The 21,738-nt window shown below is 48.8% G+C and overlaps 3 protein-coding genes across 3 annotated transcripts in view; all 3 read right to left on the bottom strand.

Moving 5' to 3' along the window:
- The window catches only part of LOC308655607 (uncharacterized protein), an 801,622-nt gene that overhangs the window by 759,413 nt on the left and 20,471 nt on the right, over positions 1–21,738 (bottom strand). The gene's annotated exons all lie outside the window — the stretch shown is intronic.
- Positions 8,106–9,074, bottom strand: LOC308655666 (olfactory receptor 2T2; the record flags this gene model as incomplete). The annotated part of the gene is made up of 1 exon (XM_081305757.1): positions 8,106–9,074. One exon carries the CDS (start codon positions 9,072–9,074, stop codon positions 8,106–8,108), a length of 969 nt encoding a protein of 322 aa, XP_081161883.1.
- On the bottom strand, positions 14,563–15,616 carry LOC308648234 (olfactory receptor 2T27-like; the record flags this gene model as incomplete). The annotated part of the gene is made up of 2 exons (XM_081292894.1): positions 14,563–14,595; positions 15,017–15,616. 2 exons carry the CDS (start codon positions 15,614–15,616, stop codon positions 14,563–14,565), a joined length of 633 nt encoding a protein of 210 aa, XP_081149020.1.

Here is a 21,738-nt window from a genome sequence, read left to right as displayed (position 1 = left end):
CCCTGAGTCCCCCTCCAACACAGCAACCAAAGTGACCTTGGGGGATATATTCACCCCAGGTCACTCTCTGCTGAAGCCTGTGCTCAGGGGCCATCGTGTTTTGACTCTTACCTTGAAGTCCTCTCTTGTCCACTGCAATGTGCTGGTCATGGGGCTGAGGAGGTCATCTTGCTGGTCCTCTGTCCCCACTCTAGGGTCCCAGCCCAGGAGCCCTGTCCCAGCTCCCCTTGCCTGAGCCCTTCTGCATGTCTAAGCTGGCCATCTCCACATGTGCGTCAGGGAATGGTGCAAAGGCCACCTTCTCAGCAGGTGGCTCTGGTCCCACTCGAGGACTTTGTATTTCTTCATGATTCTTAGCACCATGGGACAGACTTCAGGTTCATTTTTCTTGTGTTGGACTCTTGGTTCTGGAAAGTGAGCCCCATGTGGATGAGGATTGGTGCCTATTTTTTTTAACCACTCTCACCATCTAGAAGAATGACTGGTGTGTTGTAAATACTTGTTAAATCATTAAATGGATGGTTTATAAACACACACTAATGTAATGCAAATCATGTATTTTTGATTTTTAAGTTAATCCATTTCTTGGATAATTTCTTTTAAATATTTTTAAGTTTGGTTTTTGAAAACGTGCTAATAGCAAACACATTTTCAACAAATGCCAGGCCTGAGCCTGTTCAGTTTGAGGTTGGACACTTGCCTAGTGTGCAGAGGCCCTGTCTCCATCCCTAGCACCATGAAACTCAAGACAGACAAACAAGAAAACAAATACCAGGCCTTTGCGCTTGTCTTTGCTCCAAAAAAATGTTGTCATAAAATAGGATCCCTCCATGTTCTCTAAAGAGACTTAGTTCTAGGAAACAAATTAAAGAAGAATGAAATATGGCATTTGCCAGTAAATGGATGAAACTGGAGATTAACATTCTAAGTGAAATATGCCAATCCCCAAAAAACTAAATTCCAGAAGTTGTCTCTGATATGTGAATGCTAACCCAAAACAAGGGAGAGTGGGAAGGGGACAAATAAAACAAGTCTTTGAAGGTCAAACACTAATACAAATTTACTCCTAAATCTCTGAGGTTAATGTGTATAAATTTGGGACAATTACTCCCTGAGCCTTAAAATCCAGACACCTGCTCACATAGTCCCTAGATGACCACCTTCTTGACTACACAAGAAGAACTCACCCCTTCCTTTGTTTTCTGCACCTGAACTTGCTAAGACAGCTCTTCCTGCAGGCAGGTCCCAGTTATTGTGTTAAAGAGAACTGCAGCCCCCAATGTTATTAAACATCCAGAGATTGTATTGTGGGGGAAAAGGTTAAAGTTAGAATTCCTCCTGTATAATAGATAAAAAAGAAGATCGTTATTGTTATGCATGATTTTTTTAACAGCAAGTTTTCATCTCCCTCCTATTACCAGAAACAATTGTATCTTTAAAAAATGCCATGAGACTTATGATTAATGTTCCTCCTTAATGAGTTTAGTGAAGCTGTAATAGGCTTAGCAAGTGTTAAGACCAGTTGTGTGCAGAAGAGTCCTCCTCCTATAATTCCATACATAGCTAGTCCCTGAAACCAAAGGACACACTTTTGTATATGACAGAGACCTTGCAGAGGTGATTAACTCATGGATCTGGGATGAGAACATTCTAGACTCAGTGCAATCAAAAAGGCTTTGAAGGAAGGAGGGAGGCAGGAAGCAGGAAGGGGTGCTGTGCTGTTGGAAGCTGCACCCAGACTGATCCAGTCCATGGATTTGAAGTAGAGGGGGCTGTTCAGGAAGTCCTAGGCAGGGGCCAGCTCTGGGGGTCCAACAAACCAGGGCCGGCCATTCAAAAACCAAACAGAAATGGGTTCCCATGAGGGAACCACAGCTCCCCCAGCATGAGGAGTTTAGCTAGTGTGGCCACCTTTGGGATTCTGACCTCCTGGACTGTAACATGTTAAGCTGGGTTTGTGACAGCATAATATCCATAGGAAACTAACATTCCAATAAATAATTCTCTCAGTTTTTAAATAAAAGCAAGACAAGATGCTAATAATAAATTGGCCTGCACCTATGCAGTCCTCAGTGTCCCAGGTTTTGACGAGGCCACTTGTAACCCAGCGACAAGGTCGTGACTCAGGCATCACCACCTCTCAGCTCAGACAGGGGAAGCTGCAGAGCTGAGTCAAGGCTTAGGGATCTGGCCTCCATCTTCCCTGCTCTCTGCTCCTCCTCTTAACTATGCCCAAGGGGCAAGGATCCTCCATGCTTCAGTTAAGTTTAAATAGAGGTTAAATGACTACAAGGGATAAAGCTATAATCACATTCAGGAAAAAATTTTCCTTCAAACATAGTCAATAATTAATAAAGTAACTAAAAGAAGTCAATTTTTTAAGAAACTGAAAATTCTTCCTAACTCCTGGGAAATCCCCAGTCCTCAGGCACCTGTCTTCAGGTGCCTGGCTTCATGTGGAGGTAGGACACACACACACTGTTCTCACCCAACGCCCCTTGAGAAAGATCCTGCAAACTCCTAGCTCAGAAATCTGACATTAAGCCTCTGTCACCAAGGAAGGAGAGCTTCTTATCTCCAAGGGAACAGGGTGCCTGTCCTCTGGGCCTGCTCCCAGCCCTTCACCAGTGTCCCCACCATTACATACTGTGAGATCCAATTTGCTTTGGGGGACCTGAGCGTTGAAGGAGATTTTCAGCAAAGTGTGTCGGGAGGAGCTGGCAGAGTTCACTCTAAGCAAGAACCCCTGAGACCAAGACTACTACTTACAACTGACAGAAGGAAAAGCAACACAGGCATTTTGAAAAAAAGTTGCATGAAGTGTGAATCTAATTTAAAACTTTGTGGAGTAAATTGAAATGCTACTAGAGAAATCCTGTCAATGATTTACAAAACTAAAACTATGAATTAAATTAGCATATGTTTTGACCTAATTGCCTTTTCCTACTGTATTTTCCTAAGCACAAATATCCTCAAATGGGGAGGAGACGGGTTTCCCTCCTTAAACAGCATTTGGAAAATCCTTGAAGGGAAGTGGCCACCTGTGTGAGCTGAATCCAGCGTCCTCACATGGTACCTGTCTGGTCCTAGCAGCGCACCACACTGCTCTCTCCAACAGGCTTCCTGAGTGTGTGGGTGCTCAGAGGTGCAGTCCAGCTCCTCACCCTGGGCATGGACAGCAGTTACAGAGGACTCATTCAGTCTGATGATTCACTGCTGGGCTGACCTCAGTCTCCAGAGTTAGTCTCTAAGCATCACATCTTGGGGGAGTGAGGGGTGTGGGCCTCCTTTGCTGCTGGGTGGTCTCCTCAGCCCCTCCGGGGGAGTCATGGACACAACCCTGGACTCTCCCCCAGCACTGTCTACCACTACTGGCCTGGTGCCACCTCCTGTCCTCTCCATCATGTGCCCTGTGAGGCCATCAGTGGAGGGTGGCACAGGCTGGCTCCTGAGGCTGTTCCTCCCCAGAGCAGGAGCACTAGGAGTTTGCTCAGCAAGACGCTGGGAAGCAGCGGTGCTTGTTCCTCTGCTGCAGAGGCCCAGGTGCAGGGTGGAGAGGCTGAAGCAGAAGTGGGTCCTGCAGTCTGGCCAGCTTGAGCCCCAGTGAGAGCAGGACTGTGTCAACATTGGGGACCAAGGGGGGACCTGCAAAGATTGCTGGTAGGAGTGGGCACTGAGTCAGGTTTTTCAGTATAAAAACCTGAAAGACAGTGAGCATAAATTTCACTAGGAAATTTTAATATGGAGATAATCAGGTGAGTGGCAGCTTGTTCTATTAAAAACTCCTCTTGGCATTATTTCCAATAAGAAAGCCAGGAGACTGAGCATTGTTGGCTGCACCCACACTGAATCACTCAGGCTTCAGCACATCACGGTGCTCCAAGTGGCCATTGTGACACGAGGGAGGTCTCCACATCCCCATGGTTTGACAGTTTCATTGTGCTTGTAAGAGAAAAGGGTGGCGTGGGTGCGTACTTCATATCCACAGCCTCATGGACACAGTCTGACACTCTCCATCTTCAGGCTGAGAGCACTCGGTACCTTCATGGCACATGTCATAGCTGATTTCTTAGAAACACTCAGTGTGCGTTATTTTCAAATGAGAACCATTACTTGCAATCAACCCCGTCTTGGGTCAGAGTGAGCTACCTTTTCTCCCTATGAGGAGATTCCGTAGCTTGCCTGGGAGAAGGGAAAGCCGCTGTCTCTAGAGCCCCATCAGCTGTTCAGAAGCCAAGGCCTCGGCCCATCTTACCTGTGTTCAGAGAAGCCTCCTGCTTGCACCTATAGGAGCTATAGGAGCCCATACCCCCTATAGCCCCCACCACCTGTCTGAAGCACCCCCTGGGAGGAACCTGGCAGAAGCTAGTGGTGTCCCTTCATCTGAAGTCACTTAAGAACTAGTGAAGTTGGACAGAGGTAACTACAGTTCTTAGCTTTTAGCTCAGCATACAGTTCTTTTCTTTTTTAAAATATATTTTAGTTGTCAGTGGATCTTTTATTTATTTATATGGAGTGTTGAGACTCAAACCCAGGGCCTCACACATGCCAGGCAAGTGCTCTACCACTGAGCCACGACTCCAGCCCCCCTCAACATACAATTCCATGTGAGCTGGTGAAGCACATTTAATTTAATTGAGCTTCAGTTTCCATGCTGTCTTTCAAACCCAAGATGGCCTGGAAAAAGTAAAATAATAATAATAATAATAATAATAATAATAATAATAATTTATTAACTTGAGATGTATACATAGAGTGCCACACCTTCTAAATGCAGTGGCTTCCACTCATTCATTACCCTGATATTTATTGACAACATATTCTAATTCAGGAAAATGCCTATGTGCTTGGGAAGCAGAACAAAATGAAGATCCTGGTTTTTGTTACATGATAAGTAAAACTGAATAAAAACCAAATGAGCCTAAAGGGCTGATGAAAGGAACAGGAGAAAGCCTGTGCGCTGGTCAGGCTGGCGCAGAGGCGTGTGTGCATGAATGGCTCACCTTGCTCCTCTCAGCTGGTTTATAGCAGCCGGTCAGAACCCACCGTTCCACGTCTCCATAATGTTGAGTGAAACAGGCAAGGGGGGTTTGGCAAAGACCTTGCTGGTCTGTCAGATTTAGGAAGTTCTGCCCTCAACACAATCTCAATGGAAAAAACAATGAACAAAGCTTCCTCTGGTTCAGCTCCTAGTTTTCTCAGGAAACACTCTGTGTTTCAGGTCAAGCTCTGGAGGCCGTGTAGCTATCTGCCATCACTGTGGCCTGGCCCGGGTACATAGGAACTCCTGTGAGAGTTGGGACTGATGGCCGAGGTCAGGCCTCATAGTGGCGCCTCACTGCAGCCCGCCAACCACAGGTCTGGGTCAGGACTGTGCTGTCACCCCCCAGGCCACAGAGGCCTGCTTTGTCCTCTTCCTGCTGAGTCAATGTCTGCATAACTGTCTCTAGTCAGCTTATCTGAGCACTGCTTTTCTGAAATCTCCCTTAGTGTTTATAGATTAGAGGACACAGGTGCTTTGTGTTTTTCACTGTTAAAATTTTACATTGCATAAATAAAAATATTTACTTACGTAAAACAATATATGGAAGCCTGAGTTCAGATCACTTCATGTTCACATCTCTCACACACAGAAAGACCCCACAGAAGGTCTTTTTTTCTCTCCAGATTGGTCCTCAGGCTCTAAGTAGACCAGTTCACCTGGCATCCGGCAAGAATTAATCATGACTTTTATCAGCACCTTGCTCTTGGGGGACTTTTGTCCAGGCCATTATCAGGATGTCCAAACTGGCAGCTGCGTCCTGCATTACCTGCTCTCTCCTTTGACAATTGTCTGCCAGTTAATATCAAGGTCTACACACAGTGAAAATCAGACCAGAAGTCACAAGTCCTGGTCTGAGTCCCTGAGTGCCTGTTGCTCAAGTGAGGTGATGATTTGTCTGAACATCAGCTCTTTCATCTCCCATGGGGCTGATTATTTTTTAAATACCTCATAGAACTTTGTAAGGATCAGGTAAAACAATTGAATATAATTTGAAATATAGGGACATATTTTTATTTATCTTTTTGCCATCATCTGGAATGGTGTGTGCCCTGTTGCAAGTATACAATTGATAATATCAAAATTGATTTTAGGTTTTTGTAATTGTCATTTCCAAGTTAATGCATCATCTTTAATAAAGAGGAAAATCTGGTGACCACAAATTTACTCATATGGAAATTAGGTGAACTAACCTTAGAAAAAAATCTCTTGCTCTCCCTCTTAGGTTGTGACTCATATTTGGTTCTGAGGAGTGGACACCCACCATGTGCCATGCATGATGGGTTTTCCAGTTGTTTAGAGAAAATCCATGGGAAGTGTTCATGTAGATCAGCCCTCACAGTGTGACACTGTGGAACCAGCCCCGAGTTTGCTGACCTGAGTCTTCAACGGCATGGCAGAATTCACCTCCCTCCATGCCCAGCCAGCAATGCCCATGACCTCTGCAGGGATTGTCCAAGTGCTCTTCTCTTCCTTGTTGCTTTTCAAGTATTTTGAATATTTTGAAATATCAATCAATGTGTAGGTCAAATGCCCTTGTTAATCATGCAAGAAAATTAATCTTGAAAATACAAGAACAAACACCCTAGCACATATTCACACAGGCCTCGGGTGATGTCCGGGACTCCACGGAAACAGGAAGGAGAGGGAGTCCCAGTGGGGAGAAACTGGGTGTGCAGCATGCAGTGACCTTGTGGAAGGAAAGGGCAGCAGAGGTGCTGCAGGCTGGAGGAAGGAGAAGGAAAGGGCTGTCGGGCCGTGGGACACGGTGTTCACCAGGCTGAACGGGAACATGGGGGAGGATTTTCCCAAACGAATCCAGGCTGCCTTGCGCTTCAGGAAATGCTCCTCCAGCCAACCTTCCATCCCTTTCCTGCTTGTTACTTGTTTAACTTCAGGATAAAGTACAATTTCCGGGAGCCTGGGAGACAGAGCAGGCCAGTGGTGGGCTCACTGCAGGGAAGCTGTCCTGGGTGGGCACTGCTAGGGGATGCTTCCCTCTGCCTCCGAGTTGATGCCAGGGAGCAAAGGACGGAGTAGACTTTGGTTGGTCTTTGTCGGCTACACATCACCTGAAAATTGTCCAATTTTTCCTAAGCCTTGTGCTGCTAGAGGAAAGGAGCCCCAGTGAACCCCAAGGTGCCTTATTTCTCAAGTTTGAGGCCCCTGTGCACAGAAGGAAGTGAAATAATAGGTCATGGAAGGTTCCCTGTCCTCTGGTCAGTTGAAGTTGGATTCAAGTTGACCACCTATCAGAACACCACATCGAACCTCAACTAATTGGAAAAGAAAGGCGTTTCTACCAACATGTCACCGGAGAGGCGAAGAGAGAGAACACAGAGCCCGTTAGCCCAGAGGACGTAACGATAGCTAGACAGAGGTCTTCATGTGCTCATTCTGCATTCATCTGTTACCACTTTATTAAATATTAATGGAAGTTGATTTAGACTTTAAAACTTGAAGGCAGTTTCAACTTTCAATCAACCAGTCAAGCAAACAATAATTAATTTCTGGCTAAGCCCTAGACTATGGGAAGAGAGGCATGGTAAGAATCTATCATGTAAATTCATAGCCAAGAAGATAAAGAGATAAAATGTGACTGAAAACACAGAACCTCAAACACAATCCCATGTTCACAAAACTTTTAAATAAGACTGAGACACCATCAGCATCACAGACTATTTTACCCTGTTGACTCTTTGAAACTAAATCATCCAGGACATGGCAAAAGTTCCTTGCAATTTGCATGTGAAAGTTGGTTAGCAATGGGACATGAAGGATCAGGACCCCACGTGACATGCATCCATGCAGGGCACTCCATAGGGGTGCTCACCTGGGGCCAGAGTGCCACCTGCCTGAGAACACTGGCTAGAAAACATTTGCTGCTCCATCTGCACAGGAGCTGGCTGGCTCTGATGCTCTGCCAGCTTCATTTCCGCTCCTGGTGACACTTGCACAGGCTGGTGAGCCAGCTGAGGACTGAAGACTGCCGGAAAGACACTGAACGTATTTCAGAACCAAGGACATCTGTCACTGGCCACGAGAGCAGGATGCCCTCAGTCCCCTAGTGTTTCCTAGACACATCTACTGGTCTTATTCTCTGGGAGAAAGCACATCTCCCCAGCAATTTCCTCAGGGCTGAGGCCACCTCTTTATTCCTCAGGCTGTAGATGAGGGGGTTGAGCATGGGGGTGAGGATGGTGTAGAAGGCGGACACCACCTTGTCCTTCTCTGGTGTATGGTAGGAATGGGGCAGCACATTCGTGTAGAAGGCGGCCCCGTAAAATATGCTCACCACCATGATGTGGGAGGAGCAGGTAGCGAAGGCTTTGTGCCTGCCCTCTGCGGAGTTCATGCGGTGGACGGTGATGAGGATGCGCGTGTAGGACACAGAGATGATGGAGACGGGGATGAGCAGCATCAGCACGCAGCAAGCATACATCAGCGTCTCGTAGAGTGATGTGTCTACGCAGGACAGCTTCAGGACTGCTGGGATCTCACAGAAAAAGTGGTTGATCTCTCGGGACCCACAGTAGGGGAAACTCATGGTCACAGGGGTCAGCATGAATCCATCCAAGGAGCCGCCAGCCCAGGAGCCCAGAACCATGATCAAGCAAATCCTGCGGTTCATGAGGAGAGGGTACCGCAGGGGGTTGCACACGGCCACGTACCGGTCATAGGCCATGAGGCCCAGCAGGAAGAACTCCCCTCCGATCAGGGTCAAGTAGAAGAAGATCTGAAGTGCACACCCCAGGAAGGAGATGGTCTTTTCCTTGGCCAGAAGGTCTTGGAGCATCTTGGGGACAGTGACACAGATGTAGATGGTGTCCATGATGGAAAGCTGGCTCAGCAGGAAGTACATGGGTGTGTGGAGGCGGGAGTCCACATGGATGAGCAGAACCATGACCACGTTGGCCGTGACGGCCACCAGGAAGATGGAGAACACCACGGCAAAGATGAGCCCAGGGAGTGCTGGCTGGGTGACGAGGCCCAGGAGGAGGAAGTCAGTGGAGTTCTGGGGCGTGGGTTCCATGTCCAGGTCACATGGCAGGCCTGGGCTGTGAGACAGAAAGTTGGGGGTCAACGGGTTGTCCAATGATCACTCAGCACAAATAGCATGGCTGAAGCAATGTGGGGTCAAGGAAGAAACAGGAACACAGAACCATTTGAATCTCTGTGACTTTGCCCATGTTCATCGCCCTCTAAGTCAGCGCCAGTCTTTGGGAGAGGTCATCAGGGCCTGGGCTGCATGGGATGGATGTGAGAAGGACATGTTGTGATCCTTTAGGACCTGCACCACCTTTGTTCTCCACCGTCTTCTAGATTCATTTTATAACCTTGTGACTCTGGGTTGGAAGCTCCTCTTAACCCCTACACTGTCTAGCAATCCATGTACCTCAGTTCACTGCATTTAAGGGGCTCTCTGCTGTTAAGATGACCACAGTGTTAGGGCCAGGTACAGATGCCCCTCTGAGACCTGAGAAATTGGTATGAAAGGAACATGGAGCTGAGGTCTCTGGACACATTGGGCTTTTGAGCTGCTGTTATTCCTCCACAGTGGTGAGAACGTTTGGGGATCAGAGGTTAGCATGGCAATCTGGTCACTTCCCTTGAGGTCAGGTCCACTGTCCTGCGGTCAGACCTGTGATGCAAAGGGAGCTTAGGCCTTAGCATGGGCTACTCCAGGCACTTGGCTCCCAGTTCTCACAGTACAGCTTGGGGCCAGAGCTGAGGGAGGACCCCTGTGGACTCTGCTCAGCACGCTGGGCTTTGGGTCCTCGATGGGGTCTTTCCGGCTGACACTGGAGTCTCTAAAATTTTATGGCTGGGTACTGGCCACAGCACAGAGGGACAGCCTAGCTGCTGTCTGGTGTTGTTCAGCCACGGCCTTGGCAGACTCCCTGAAGGGGTCAAAAGACCCCCCCACCCCCCACCAAGGAGGGGTTGTTCCATGAGCCCTGGGCCAGTGGGTCTTCTAGCCTTACATTTATTTCTCTACAGTGTTCTGAATCCTCTATGTCTGTAAATAAAAATAACTACAGATGGGAAAGAAATATTTAAATTCAGAGTAAAAAACACAGCAGTATTGAAACTCCTTCACATTGATTAAATTAAAGGAATCCTTGTGCTTTTTATTCTAATATAGCCGTAATGCCTACCTCTTTGATATAGTCAAAGGTATTGAGAGGCAAATTGTCCACTTTATTATTAGCATATAATGGCCTTTCTTCATTTCTGTGACACCCTGTGTTGGCCAGCAGTACTAGACAGTACATCTGCATCTTTGGCTCCAAAACATCATGTATGTGGTCTCTGAAGCATCAAGCAGAAATGACTGCCCTGGGCTGGAGCAGAGTAGGAGAAGTATGGAGGAGCATATCTTGGCTCAGCGTTTGCCTGAGATGGGGATTTATTAGAAGAAACCGTCCCTATGTGTGAGGACAATCCAGAGAGAAAGTGAGAGTGCCTTAATGTGGGCAGAGGCAAAGCTGCGTGAGACAGCTCATTAACTGGGGGTGGGGGGAAAGCAGACCCCGAGAAGAGAGGCCACTCCTGGCAGCTGGGCGAAGCCAGCTCCCTTGTCCCTCCTTAATATGTGCAAGACTCTCCGTGATAGCCACAGCTCGAATCGCAAGACAAGAAAGACATGGGTAATACTGTGACTAAGGCCCGACCCGTGGGCTTCTGAACCACCGCTGGCAATCTGCAGGTTCACGCAGGAAGGCATCACCCTAGCCCACCACCTGTCTGTCAGTCAGCTGCTGTGTGCTGAAGGCTGCTTCCTCTAAAGCAGCTGACAAATAGCCTTCTAAATTACATTTTGAAAAACTGTAATGAATGACAATGTGAAAAATGAACATTACCTAAAAATTAACTGAATTACCCTGGAAAATAGCAAATTGCTTTTGAGTTAAAGCACAGGCCCGAGAGTTGTGCTTCAGTTAAGTCAGCTTACACCTCAAATGGTGTTTGAAAACAGGAGGCGAATCACTGTGCCTCTGCCTCCCTGGTTAGGAACTGAAGCTTGCTACCCCCTGTGTCCTCCCTTAGAGTGGACGTGGAAGGGGAGAACTCTAGCAATTGCAGAGGGGAAGATGCTTTGGCCCCCCTCTGTCCTGAGTGCCAGACCCAGGTTGCCTGTGGGTATGACTCTGGGAACACTGGGTGTGGGCATGTGTGTGTGTGTGTACAGTCATGTATGTGATGTCTGTAAGGTCTCGGGGATGGTGTGTGCAGTGTGGTCTCATGTGTGGTGTGTGCGGTGCGATCACGGTGTGAGTGTGCAGAATTCATTCATGCTTCTGGTGTGTGTGCTGTGCTTGTGTGAGTGTGCCTATATGTGCTTGAGCATGTGCATGTGTGTGTTGTAGGTGCTGTGTGGTGTGTGTGAGTGTGTGGGTGTGTAAACAGTATTACCCCACAAGCCATGGTCAGCACTGGAGAATGACTTTCTGAGAGCAGGTAAATTAGGACTTGTGCTAGGAACACACTATTCAGGAGCTCTTCGGCTGCAGGTTCCCTGCACCCACTTCTCACACTAGAGTGACACTCCTGTTCAACACATGTGCTGGCTGCTCCGCATACCCCAGGCCCCAGATCCTGCCCCTCAGGCCCCCTTTCCCCTACTCTCTTCTCCCTGGTCAAGGCCTCAGGCTTTCCCAATCTTCCTGTCCAATCTGAGTCTTTCTAAAAATATGAAATAAAATAAGGAGAAACCTCTAATCTGCATGATCTCAGGTCTTTCTGCTGTTCAAGACAGACAACACCCTCTCTCAGAGCTGTTCAGAATGTCACGTAGAATACTCTGATCCCAGTACTGGTGGTGACACCACTGGGTCTCCACATAACCACTTGTGGACAGTGCAGGTGGAGAGGCTCTGGGGTCTGCACCTGTGACTGAAGAGGGACGGGGTGGCTGGTGTGGTGAGAGGGTTGAAAGCCCCTGGGGGTCGGCCTCTGGGAGGACAGGTGAGGGGAAGGAGGCAGCCTCTGTAGGGTGCCAGGCAGGAGACGCCCTTGTGTCTGGGACAACAGGCCTGGGCTGTTCTGGAGAGGCCACAAGCCCAGGCAGTCGGTGCCTCTCACAGCAGCCTGTGGAGGAGACGCCCAGGTGAGGGCCAAGGACATACCACCAGGGGGAGGTGCCTGGGCCTGTCCCTTCTAACACCTTCCCAGGAGTCCAGGAATGCTAGAGCTGCAGGGCCATTGTCCTGCGTGGCATGAGGTTGCTGTCCTCCCACAGAGCAGGGCTCCTGCAGTGTCCCCAGAGGCAAGAGGTGCTCCCACTCCCAGAGACCCAACCCTCAGGTGCTCCAAACTTGTGCTCAGTCTCTGTGCCCAGCAGGGCGTGGGCCACAGACTCCAGGAGCCACTGTCGCTGCCCAGGGTGCAGCCAGGTGGACAGACTCAGCCTGGGGCAGAAGTCCTCAGAAAGCAGGCTCCTGCGAGCCTACCAGGCATTCTGCAGAAGGGAATGTGTTATGTCCATGAATCATGTCACAGCCACAGAAATCAGGTGACAGGAGCAGCTTGTGCGGCTGTGCTGGGGGCTGGGGCTTCCCCGAGGAAGGGCAGCACCGGGTCCCCCAGGTTTCCTGCAGTAAAGATGGTGTCACACTCCTAATCAGTGGCACCCTCTGGCTCTGAGGATCAAGGCTTGCTTCTGAAGGAGGAAAGCGGGACTAGGACAGCCTGTTGGGGTGCAGCTGCTCTGAACAGAGTTCCCCAAAATGACAAAGACTTGAGTGTGGGGAGGCGGAGGGTACAGGCCCGCACTTGGCTGCCTCTCAGGTGTGGGGCACAGCCAGGAGGAGCCTGCTGCCCACCTGCTGTCCCAGGGTCCACAATACTGCACCTGAAACCCCCTGTGGGCTGGAGGCCAGAAGCATTTCCCACAAACCAAGAGAAGACCAGAGTCAGCCCAGTTAGGAAAACTGTGACCCAGAGGTGGAAATTGGTCTGAATTAAAATTGAGACTGAGAAAAAGGAGGGAGATCTGGGTGCCTCAGGGTGCTGTGTCCCAGGAGGGCAGGCCGCAGGCTGCTGGTGGGGGGAAGGACCCAGGCCACACACAGCGGCAGAGCAGGTGCGGAGCCCAGGCACAGAGGGACTGGGCAGCAAATCCAGAGGCTGCCACTCAAAACACCTAGAAGCAGGGTGTGGAGGCAAGCAGCCCCAGCAGCAGCACCTGGTAAGGTGGCTGTGGGAGAACGGCTCCCTGCAGCACCATCCTGTGTCACTGCTAACCGATGTTACAGCCTCCCTGGGCTGCAACCTCTGGACCCCTCCACCCAGGCCCACTGTGGCTGGGCTCCTTTGCCTGTGCTCACATCCAGGAACCATGTGCACACTGCCTCAGAGCACACCTGGTCAGAGATCAAAGCAGTGTGTCCTTAGTCTCCACTGATGTGGACTGGCCCCTTCACCACGGCCTCCCTACGTCTCATGATCACATATTTCCCAGAAGACCCACACCTTCTTCATTTACCAGAGATTGCTGCCTTCCTCACTCTCTATCCCCAGAGTCAACTTAGAAGTTTGCAAAGTAGAAACTTAAGCATGAAGAAGAATGAAGAACCTTTCCTTATGTTAAAACCCAGCGCTATAATGGAATGTGTGTAGTGTTTACTGAACACTAATGTGCCAGGAATTAGTTCATTAGGGGTATTATTTAGTGCCAAATACCAATTTACCTCAAATGAACTTTATCAAGAAATCTAGGAAAAAAGTCATCCAAGTTCCTAGAGCATTGGTGAAGAGTCCGAGGTCCAAGCTGCCAGCTGCCACGGCAGAAGGGTAATGCACGAGTCAAGCCTCAGAGCCGTGGTGGGAAGGGAATAGCCCCCCCACTGATTCCACAGAGAAGGACCTGGAAGGTGGTCCACCTGGCTCCCACTAATGCCACAGAGGTTGAGAGGGAGAAATCACCCATGACACCAGCAGGGGGGTGGACACAGAGACCCAAGGCATGCTCACAACTGCACCCACAATCTAAGCTTCCAATGCAGACACATCACCCCATCTGCCTCTCTCTGAGCCCAGTGGGCTTTCATACACCGTGATATGTGGCTTCCATTGAGGGATATCATCTGTTTATTAATAGAAAAGGTTTTCTTTAAGGCATATGTGTATGTCTTAGGGAGAAAGAAAAAGAGGAGGGAGTCAATAAAACATGACAACATTTGACATAGTAAATCTCCTCCCAAACTTGCAGGGAAGCTTCGCCCACTCTTGACTATGTCCAAGAGGGCATCCTTGACTTAAAAATATGCAATAATATGCACTACTAAGAACTTGCCCCTTGCCACCTGGCAAGTCATGTCAGAAACCGCTTGTACTTAAAGCACACTCTTCCAAACAGCAGCTCCTACGGACACTTTCATCTCCAGAAAATCCTTTCACACCCTTGCATTACCAGGCTCTCTATTACTGGTTTCTAGCTACAGCATCTCATTCTTGCTGGTCTGCTAGCCAGAGACAATGTACGTATTCATCATTCTCCATCTGGAGAAGACCACCCCTCAGCCATCATCCTTCCTCTTAGGACATGAGTCCTAGGAGGAAGCATCAGAAAAGGTGACGAATGGTGGCCTCTCATAGTTACAGAATGATGCCCAGAGGAAACTTTCAGAATCTTAGAAATGTTTTCCATGAAAATCTTAGTTCCTACCTCAGAGCAGGTGAGTCCCAGGCTTACAAAGGTAACAGTGAACGGCCGACTTCTTAAATGCCCGGGACTGTGGGTGAAGCTCCTTGTAACCACGGATTTCCACACCCCAGGAGGAATCTTGGTATTGTTAATTAATCCAGGTTCACGTGGTGAACCTTGGGCCTCAGAGGAAGCCCCTTCCCACTCACCAGCAGGTGTGTTCTGTCCCAGGTGAGAGGCTGAGGTGGTTTCTCCAGGTTTCATCACAGGACTGCTGGTCTCATCCCAGCCTCTCTCAGGGGAAACGAGAACAAACGAGAACTAACAGTGATCTGGTCCAGCTTCACTGAGGTGTCCCTGCAGGAGAGCTTCAGAAGGGCGGGGACCTCGCAGCGAAAGTGGTTGATTGCCCGAGAGGCACAGAAGGGGAACTGCATGGTGACTGGGGTGAGCAGGAAACCGTCTGCAGACCCGCCCAGCCAGGCGGCCACCACGATCAGCAGGCAGACCTTGCGGCTCATCAGCACAGGGTAGCGCAGAGGGTGGCAGATGGCCACGTAGCGGTCGTAGGACATGAGTCCTAGGAGGAAGAACTCTGCCCCTGCCAAGGTCAGGTAGAGGAAGTGCTGGACAGTGCACCCTGCAAAGGAGATGGCCCTCTGGCTGGTGGCCTGGTCCAGCAGCATCTTGGGCACGATGGTGGAGATGTACAGGATGTCCATGAGGGAGAGCTGGCTGAGCAGGAAGTACATGGGGGTGTGCAGCCGGGGGTCCGCGCGGATGAGCAGGATCATGGTGGTGTTGCTGGCGATGGAGATCACGAAGACCAGGAGAATGAGGGAAAAGAGCAGCCAGGGGAAGCGGCTGCCACTGAACAACCCCAGGAGGACGAAGTCAGCGAACAGGGAGCTGTTGCCCCACTCCATAGCGCTGCAGGCTGCACAGAGGGTGGGACTCAAGCTGGAGAAGTACAGGTGGGCTTAGAGCATCATGGCGTGGCCACGCCCAGATCCAGGCTCAGGCTTCTGACCCCACGAATCTTGGAACAGGCTGGGCAGGTGTCTTGTCCCATTACAGCATCATCCACTCAGGAGCAGGATGCCCGCCCAGTGGCCTGGCCTTGCTAAGTTAGAGGCCCTGAGGCAGCAAGCCCACCTGCTTTTGTTTAAGGACATTCATCCTCTGTCTCTCAAGCACTGTCCTACCTGGAGAGGAGCCGTCCTGCTGGACAGGGCGGAGTGGACGTGAAAAGAGTGGCCAGCCCAGCCCCACCCCGCACCAGGCTTTGGTTCTCACACTGCAGGGTCAAAGCCCCACAAGTCAGGAGCACGTGTGCTGTCCACGGGGAGACGACCATGTGGGCTCCACCTGGTTTGCAGGTTCTTGAAGGTTTGCACACTGTAAAACTCGATGCTTGACGTGTTTATCAGGTGCTCAGTGTTGGAAGGCAAAGACTCTGCTGAAGTGTGAACACAGAGCCCTCACTGTGAGGGGCAATCCAGGGTCAGCAGAGAAAGGCTGTTAAGGGGGAAGTAATGTTGAGCATCAGGGCTGTTATCTTCCCCTTTCAGCAGAAAACTATGGGTTATTAGCACATAACTTACTCACCTGTGAAGTGAATAAAGGCAGCAATTATGATACAACATTTTAATAGAAAAACAGAAGGATGAACTGACTTAAATAGTATCAGGAGTTATTATCTCCCAAGTTACTTTGCTCTTAAATTTGAAGTCAGATCATGCACACAGAGCCATTTCAGTTAAATAATATCTTACCACAAATATGAACACTATAGGTCACTTGGACAGTTTATGTTGACATCACAGAGAACTATATTGTGCAGCCTGGTGTCCAGGAGTCCCAGGAAGCTGCTGAGCTCCTGAAACATTAAAACTGAGGATGTACTGTAACTACACAGTAATTGCAGAGGTCTGGTGACCCATAAATAGTAAGTTATATTAGGGTTAGGGTTAGGGTTAGTCCTCATGAAATATTAGAGGACTCTCTACCCACTCCACAGAGAAAAAAGGTAAGACCTAAAGAGGGTCAGAAACTCCCCAGGGCACAGGCTCTGCTGGTCCAGGGAAGTCTAACTGCTCTAGGCTGTTTTTTGCTGAGCCAGAGTGGACAGAGAGTGTCGTGAATTAAACATGCATTAAACCAGTTAAGTCATCAGTACCTCACCCTGGGCAAGCCAAACTTTTAGGTTCTGAGTGGCCCTAAAAGACTGTGAAGACCTGGTCCCTTCTTGCAAGGAGCACAGAGAAGGGACAGGAATTGCCCTTGCAGTGTGTGTGGCAGGGTGTCCTTCAAGAATGGCTTTGATCAGAATCTCCAGGGTTTTGACTTCTCTCTGGCTGGTACACAAGAGAGAAGAAGAGGGCAGAACAGGGAGAGGACAGGGCAGGGCAGCAATGCAAGTGGGAGCCCAGGGCTGCACACAAGAGGTCCAGTCAGGACCCCTGGGCAGTTGGCCACAGCCACCATGGATGGATGTCAATCATGAAGAGTGAATCCTCAGCCCACCTTGACCCAGGAGTCTGGCTCCCTGTGCTCTGTCCAGCTTCCCCTGTCCTGAGACATAGCTGGTTCCCAGCAGAGCTCCTCTCCAGCTGTTTTCCTGATGTATGCCCTTTCTAATTTTGCCTTCTTTCTCTCCACTGTGTTAAGCCTCTGGGGAAATTAAAGAAAAGCACTCAGCAGCATTCCAAGTGATGGAGAGAGAGAGAGAGAGAGAGAGAGCAAGATGCCTCCTCGTGCTGACCTTCAGCAATTTAATGAGAGCAAACCCTGTGGAGAGCTGTGATCATTAGTGCACTACAGATCCAGGGAATGGCAGGTGGTCAGTGGAGACCAGGCACAGAGACTGCCATTGGTCCATGGCGAATGCCAAAGCCCAAGAGCACTAATGGGCACAGGCGCCTTCCTGTCAGGGTGTTGTCCCCAGCCCTGACCACGAACTTTCCTGGAGCTGAACTTGCTAATGAGGCCTTGGAGACTTCCTAGCCTTGCTCACAAAGGAAGGGAGATTGGAGGCTCATAATTCCTTAGATTTTAAGAGCATCTTTCTCCTTCTCTGTCAGTGTTGTCTGTGTTCTGTGTTTAAACCATCACAAAGGAGTATAATAGCACTGATGAGAATATGGGAAACGAGAAAAGGGAAAGGAATCCCCTGGGATACTCCATGCCCTTGTATAAAAATCGTTATGTCTATGCATAACTCATGCTATTCTACTCTATTCCAGTCCATTATTTTATTATTTATGATGGTGCTATGAGTTGAACATGCAAGCACTCTCCCACTGAACCACACCCCTGTGCCTAACTTAAAACTTTAGCATTCTTCCAATCTGATATGTAGTTAAGCCCCTTTTCTGTGTAGATGTGGGGTGTCTTCTCAGATTACTGTGATGGTTGATTGATGTGACATGCACTTTTGAGGGCTCCTTGTTTAATTAACAAGCACATTACTTCTCAGTTTGCTTATGAAACACTGTATCGTGAGGTTGCTTCTCTGGGTAGGTGGTGAAAGGTGGGTTATTGGGCTTTAGAATCCTGTCACCAAAGTGCTAGATGGGCTGCTGACCAGTGATGCCAGCCAACCACAGAGCATACTCGGGGCTCCCTGCTTGCCCAGCTCTTAGCAAGAGCATCTATATGGTCATTTATATGATTTTTGTTTATGACTAAGAAACCTGGGAATGTTTTCATGGGTATATTTTCCCCTCTCTATATATTGGGATTTAATTGCTCGTGACATTTGCCCTTTTTAATATTAGGGATTTCTCAAAATTGGCCTGCTCTCTTTATAGAATAAGGGCATTCTTCTAAGTGTGATATTTGTTACAACTTCTTTACCCAAACCATTACTTTTGTTTGTACTTTGATTTTAGGCCAGAGAAGTTCTAAATATTTATGTGCTGCGTCTCTCCCCTGACTCAGGCAATGGCAAGGCTCTACTGAGGTGGATGGCGCAAGGTGTCCATCCTCTGGAGGAGCACAGTATGTTTCTGGGAATGGGCTGGTTTGTTTTTGTATTCCTTTACTAAGTATAGTTGGGACTTCTCGTATGACCATTAAGTATGAAGGAAAAAACATGACTTTCCCAATTAATGCAAGTACTTCTAAAGAATTGATCTATTTGCTCTAAATGCAATGAATCAGCGGTGGAGCGTAAATTGTTAATGTCTAATGAAAAACTCCCTGTATTCCTGTCAAGGAAGTTTTTGAGAAATTAAATTAAAATCTAGAGAAGAAGAATTAATGTTAAGAAGACAGATTAGTGCTTAGTACTGGGCAACTTGTTCTTGTTCCTGTGCACAATGGTTTGTGCTCTTACTCTTCTGTGATTAAAATTAATAACAAGTTAACCACTTGCTGTAACCATGGCACCAGTTCCAGTAAGTAAGTCAAGAAAGAATAGTCAAGGTATAGGCCAATAGTTTGGGACATTTCTAACTATTATTAAAAGTTAACTAAGCAGAAACAGCTCAAAGCAATATGCGAACTGAAAGTAAAAAATGCTTGCTTATGCATAAGCCAAGATACATTCTTCTATTCTAATGTAGCTATGTAATACTTTGTTTCTTTGAATAATGATTCCTGTTTTGTAACCACAAAGTACTGTGAGCCTGCCAAAATGAAAAGTATATATGATCAACTTCACAAGTAAAGATTGGGATTCAGCACCTTCACTTTGGTGTCTGTGTTGTTTCTCCACCCCGATTTCGCTGACTCCTCACCATCTGTTGGTCTCCTGAGACCCACAATTGGAGCTGGTCTTCGACATTTATGTACTTAAAACATTTATTTGGTCACTTTTTACTCTTGAGTTTATTTGGGAAAGTCATTCCCCATGCAAATATTTGATTAATATGCAATTCCATTTTGGTTCAGCTTTCATACTTTTTAAAATGTGCACTATTCTAATATCTTGAGGATTAATTTGGTCTTGGTTGAGAACTCTGAAACTCTGGGGTCTCTATAAGGCCAAGGACACGATACCTCTACCCTTCAAGATTTCGCCAATGAGACCTAACTTTCATTTCTGGCAGAAGCAAGAATTGAAGTGATGTCCAGGAACCTCCTGCCCCTGAGTCCCAGCCCCTCTCTCTGTGGGCATGGGACAGGCCACCTTGAGAAGCCTCTTCTCACCCCTCTCTCATGTGGGAAATCTGGTAGGAGATGTGAGTCCCAAGATAGTGTTAGGTTGGTCTTCAGCAAAGAACACCAGCAGTGCCAGCCCCTGCTGGCCTCTGTCCCCAGCTCTCCCCAGCTCTCCTCTGCAATACAGAAGATCCAATAGCAGGCAGCTGGGTTTCTTTGTCTTTCCCTTTTGTATGTAGTCATTTTCCTGTGAAAAAAACTGCTCTCTGTGAAGAACTGACACAATCCTTGGTGACCACCTAACTCGGAAAGTGTGTATTTATTATTATTGTTGTTGATTTGTTTGCTTCTGCAGCACTGAGGCAATTGACCACTGAGAAAAATCCCTTTTTCTTTTCTGTTTTGAGACATGATCTCTGGAGGTGGTCCAGGCTGGTCTAAAGTTGCATTTTTCCTTCCTCAACTTCCAGAGTTAAATTTAGGGTGAAGGATGAGCAAGAGTGGACAGGAGAGCAGCAGGGAAGCTGGCTTCAGGAGGAGCAAGAACCAGAATGTGCAGAGGCACAGAGACTAGCGAGGGCAGGCCCTGTGGGAGGACTGGCCACGATAGCATCACTGGGGATCAGTGCCAGGCAAGGAGTGGAGAGGGAAGGCTGGTCAGGGCTACATATCTGCCTGGAGAGGAGCTGGGACTTCACCAGTGAGCAGTGGGGACACTCAGGGGCTCACTCATGATAATGAGCTCACGCTCCTGTTTTAAAGACCATGGCAACACCTGTGTGACCAGTGGGCTTGAGGCAACAGGGACATCCTAGTGACTTTTGCACAAGCCCAGAGGAGCAGTGGTAATGCCCTGAAAGTTTAGAGGGTGGGAGAGAAGACGGACTGAAGCACTCAAGAGCTTGGGCCAGCGGCACTCATGATGGGGCTGGTGGTGTGACAGCAGTTGGACCGACAGCTGGCTCTCAGGCCTCCTGTTGGGGACTGACAGGCAGTGGGGGCACCTGCCCACATCAGGGCACGTGTGCATAGCTGGATGCTGTCCAGGCACGAGATGACACCACGTGGAGATGCTGGATTTTGTGAGCGTAAGAAGTGGCACATTTAGGTATTTGCTGCAGTTACAGCTTCTCCAGAGGAAATGGAGAAACTGAGGACACTAGGCAAGGTCGGGTTAAAACACAAAGCTTTCCAGAGGTGGGGACAACCACACAAGACATGCAGATGCTTTCCTGCCATTTGCTTTGTTTTTCTTGCTCTGTGCACAGAGCTTGTGTGGGGGTCTCTCACCCTTCTACAACACGGTTTCTAACCTGAGTGTGTCTTCAGCTTTCCTGATGGCCCATGTGTCCCGGTTCTCTGTGCTGTGGACTCACACCCTACTTTAAATCCCTTTATCACCTTTCCTTGGTGTCTGGGAAGGCGGAGATCACTACTATGCCCTGGTCTGCTTCTTCACCTGGGAGTCTCCCGCTGGGGGACTTGTGGACTTGGTCAGAAATGAGAAAGTGGGACTCAGGGCAGAAGCCAGACCTGGGCTTCTACATGTTGTGTGGCCAGCGCCTGCCCCCAGGCAGGGCAAGTTTGGCGTGAAGGTGTCCTGAGCTGTAGCCTGACCTGCCTGCACACCTGGGACTCTCTCTCCTAACATGTAGCTGCAGCTCAGCCAACCCCAGGGGCCACACTCCACCCACGTCAAATTAGACAGTGGCAGCTGGACTCATGGTGCTGTCTGGGCCTCACTTCCTTTTCCTGTGGGCACTGCAAACACCTTGGCTGCCAAGGCCACCACCATGAGGCAAGTGGGGCCTCCTGAGCTGCTCTTGGTCTGACTGCTGCCCAACTTAGGACTGTACATAAAGGGATTGTGGTTTGTAAAATGAGATGCGCTGCAGGTTTGCTTTCTAGCAAAACCACCTTTATTTCCCTGGACAGCACACTC

The sequence above is a fragment of the Spermophilus citellus genome (genome assembly GCF_964194105.1).
Source record: "Spermophilus citellus genome assembly, chromosome: 1".
Taxonomy (NCBI): Eukaryota; Metazoa; Chordata; class Mammalia; order Rodentia; family Sciuridae; genus Spermophilus; species Spermophilus citellus.
The sequence above is the reverse complement of the archived record's forward strand: the minus strand, read 5'-3'. Positions and strand labels throughout refer to the sequence as shown.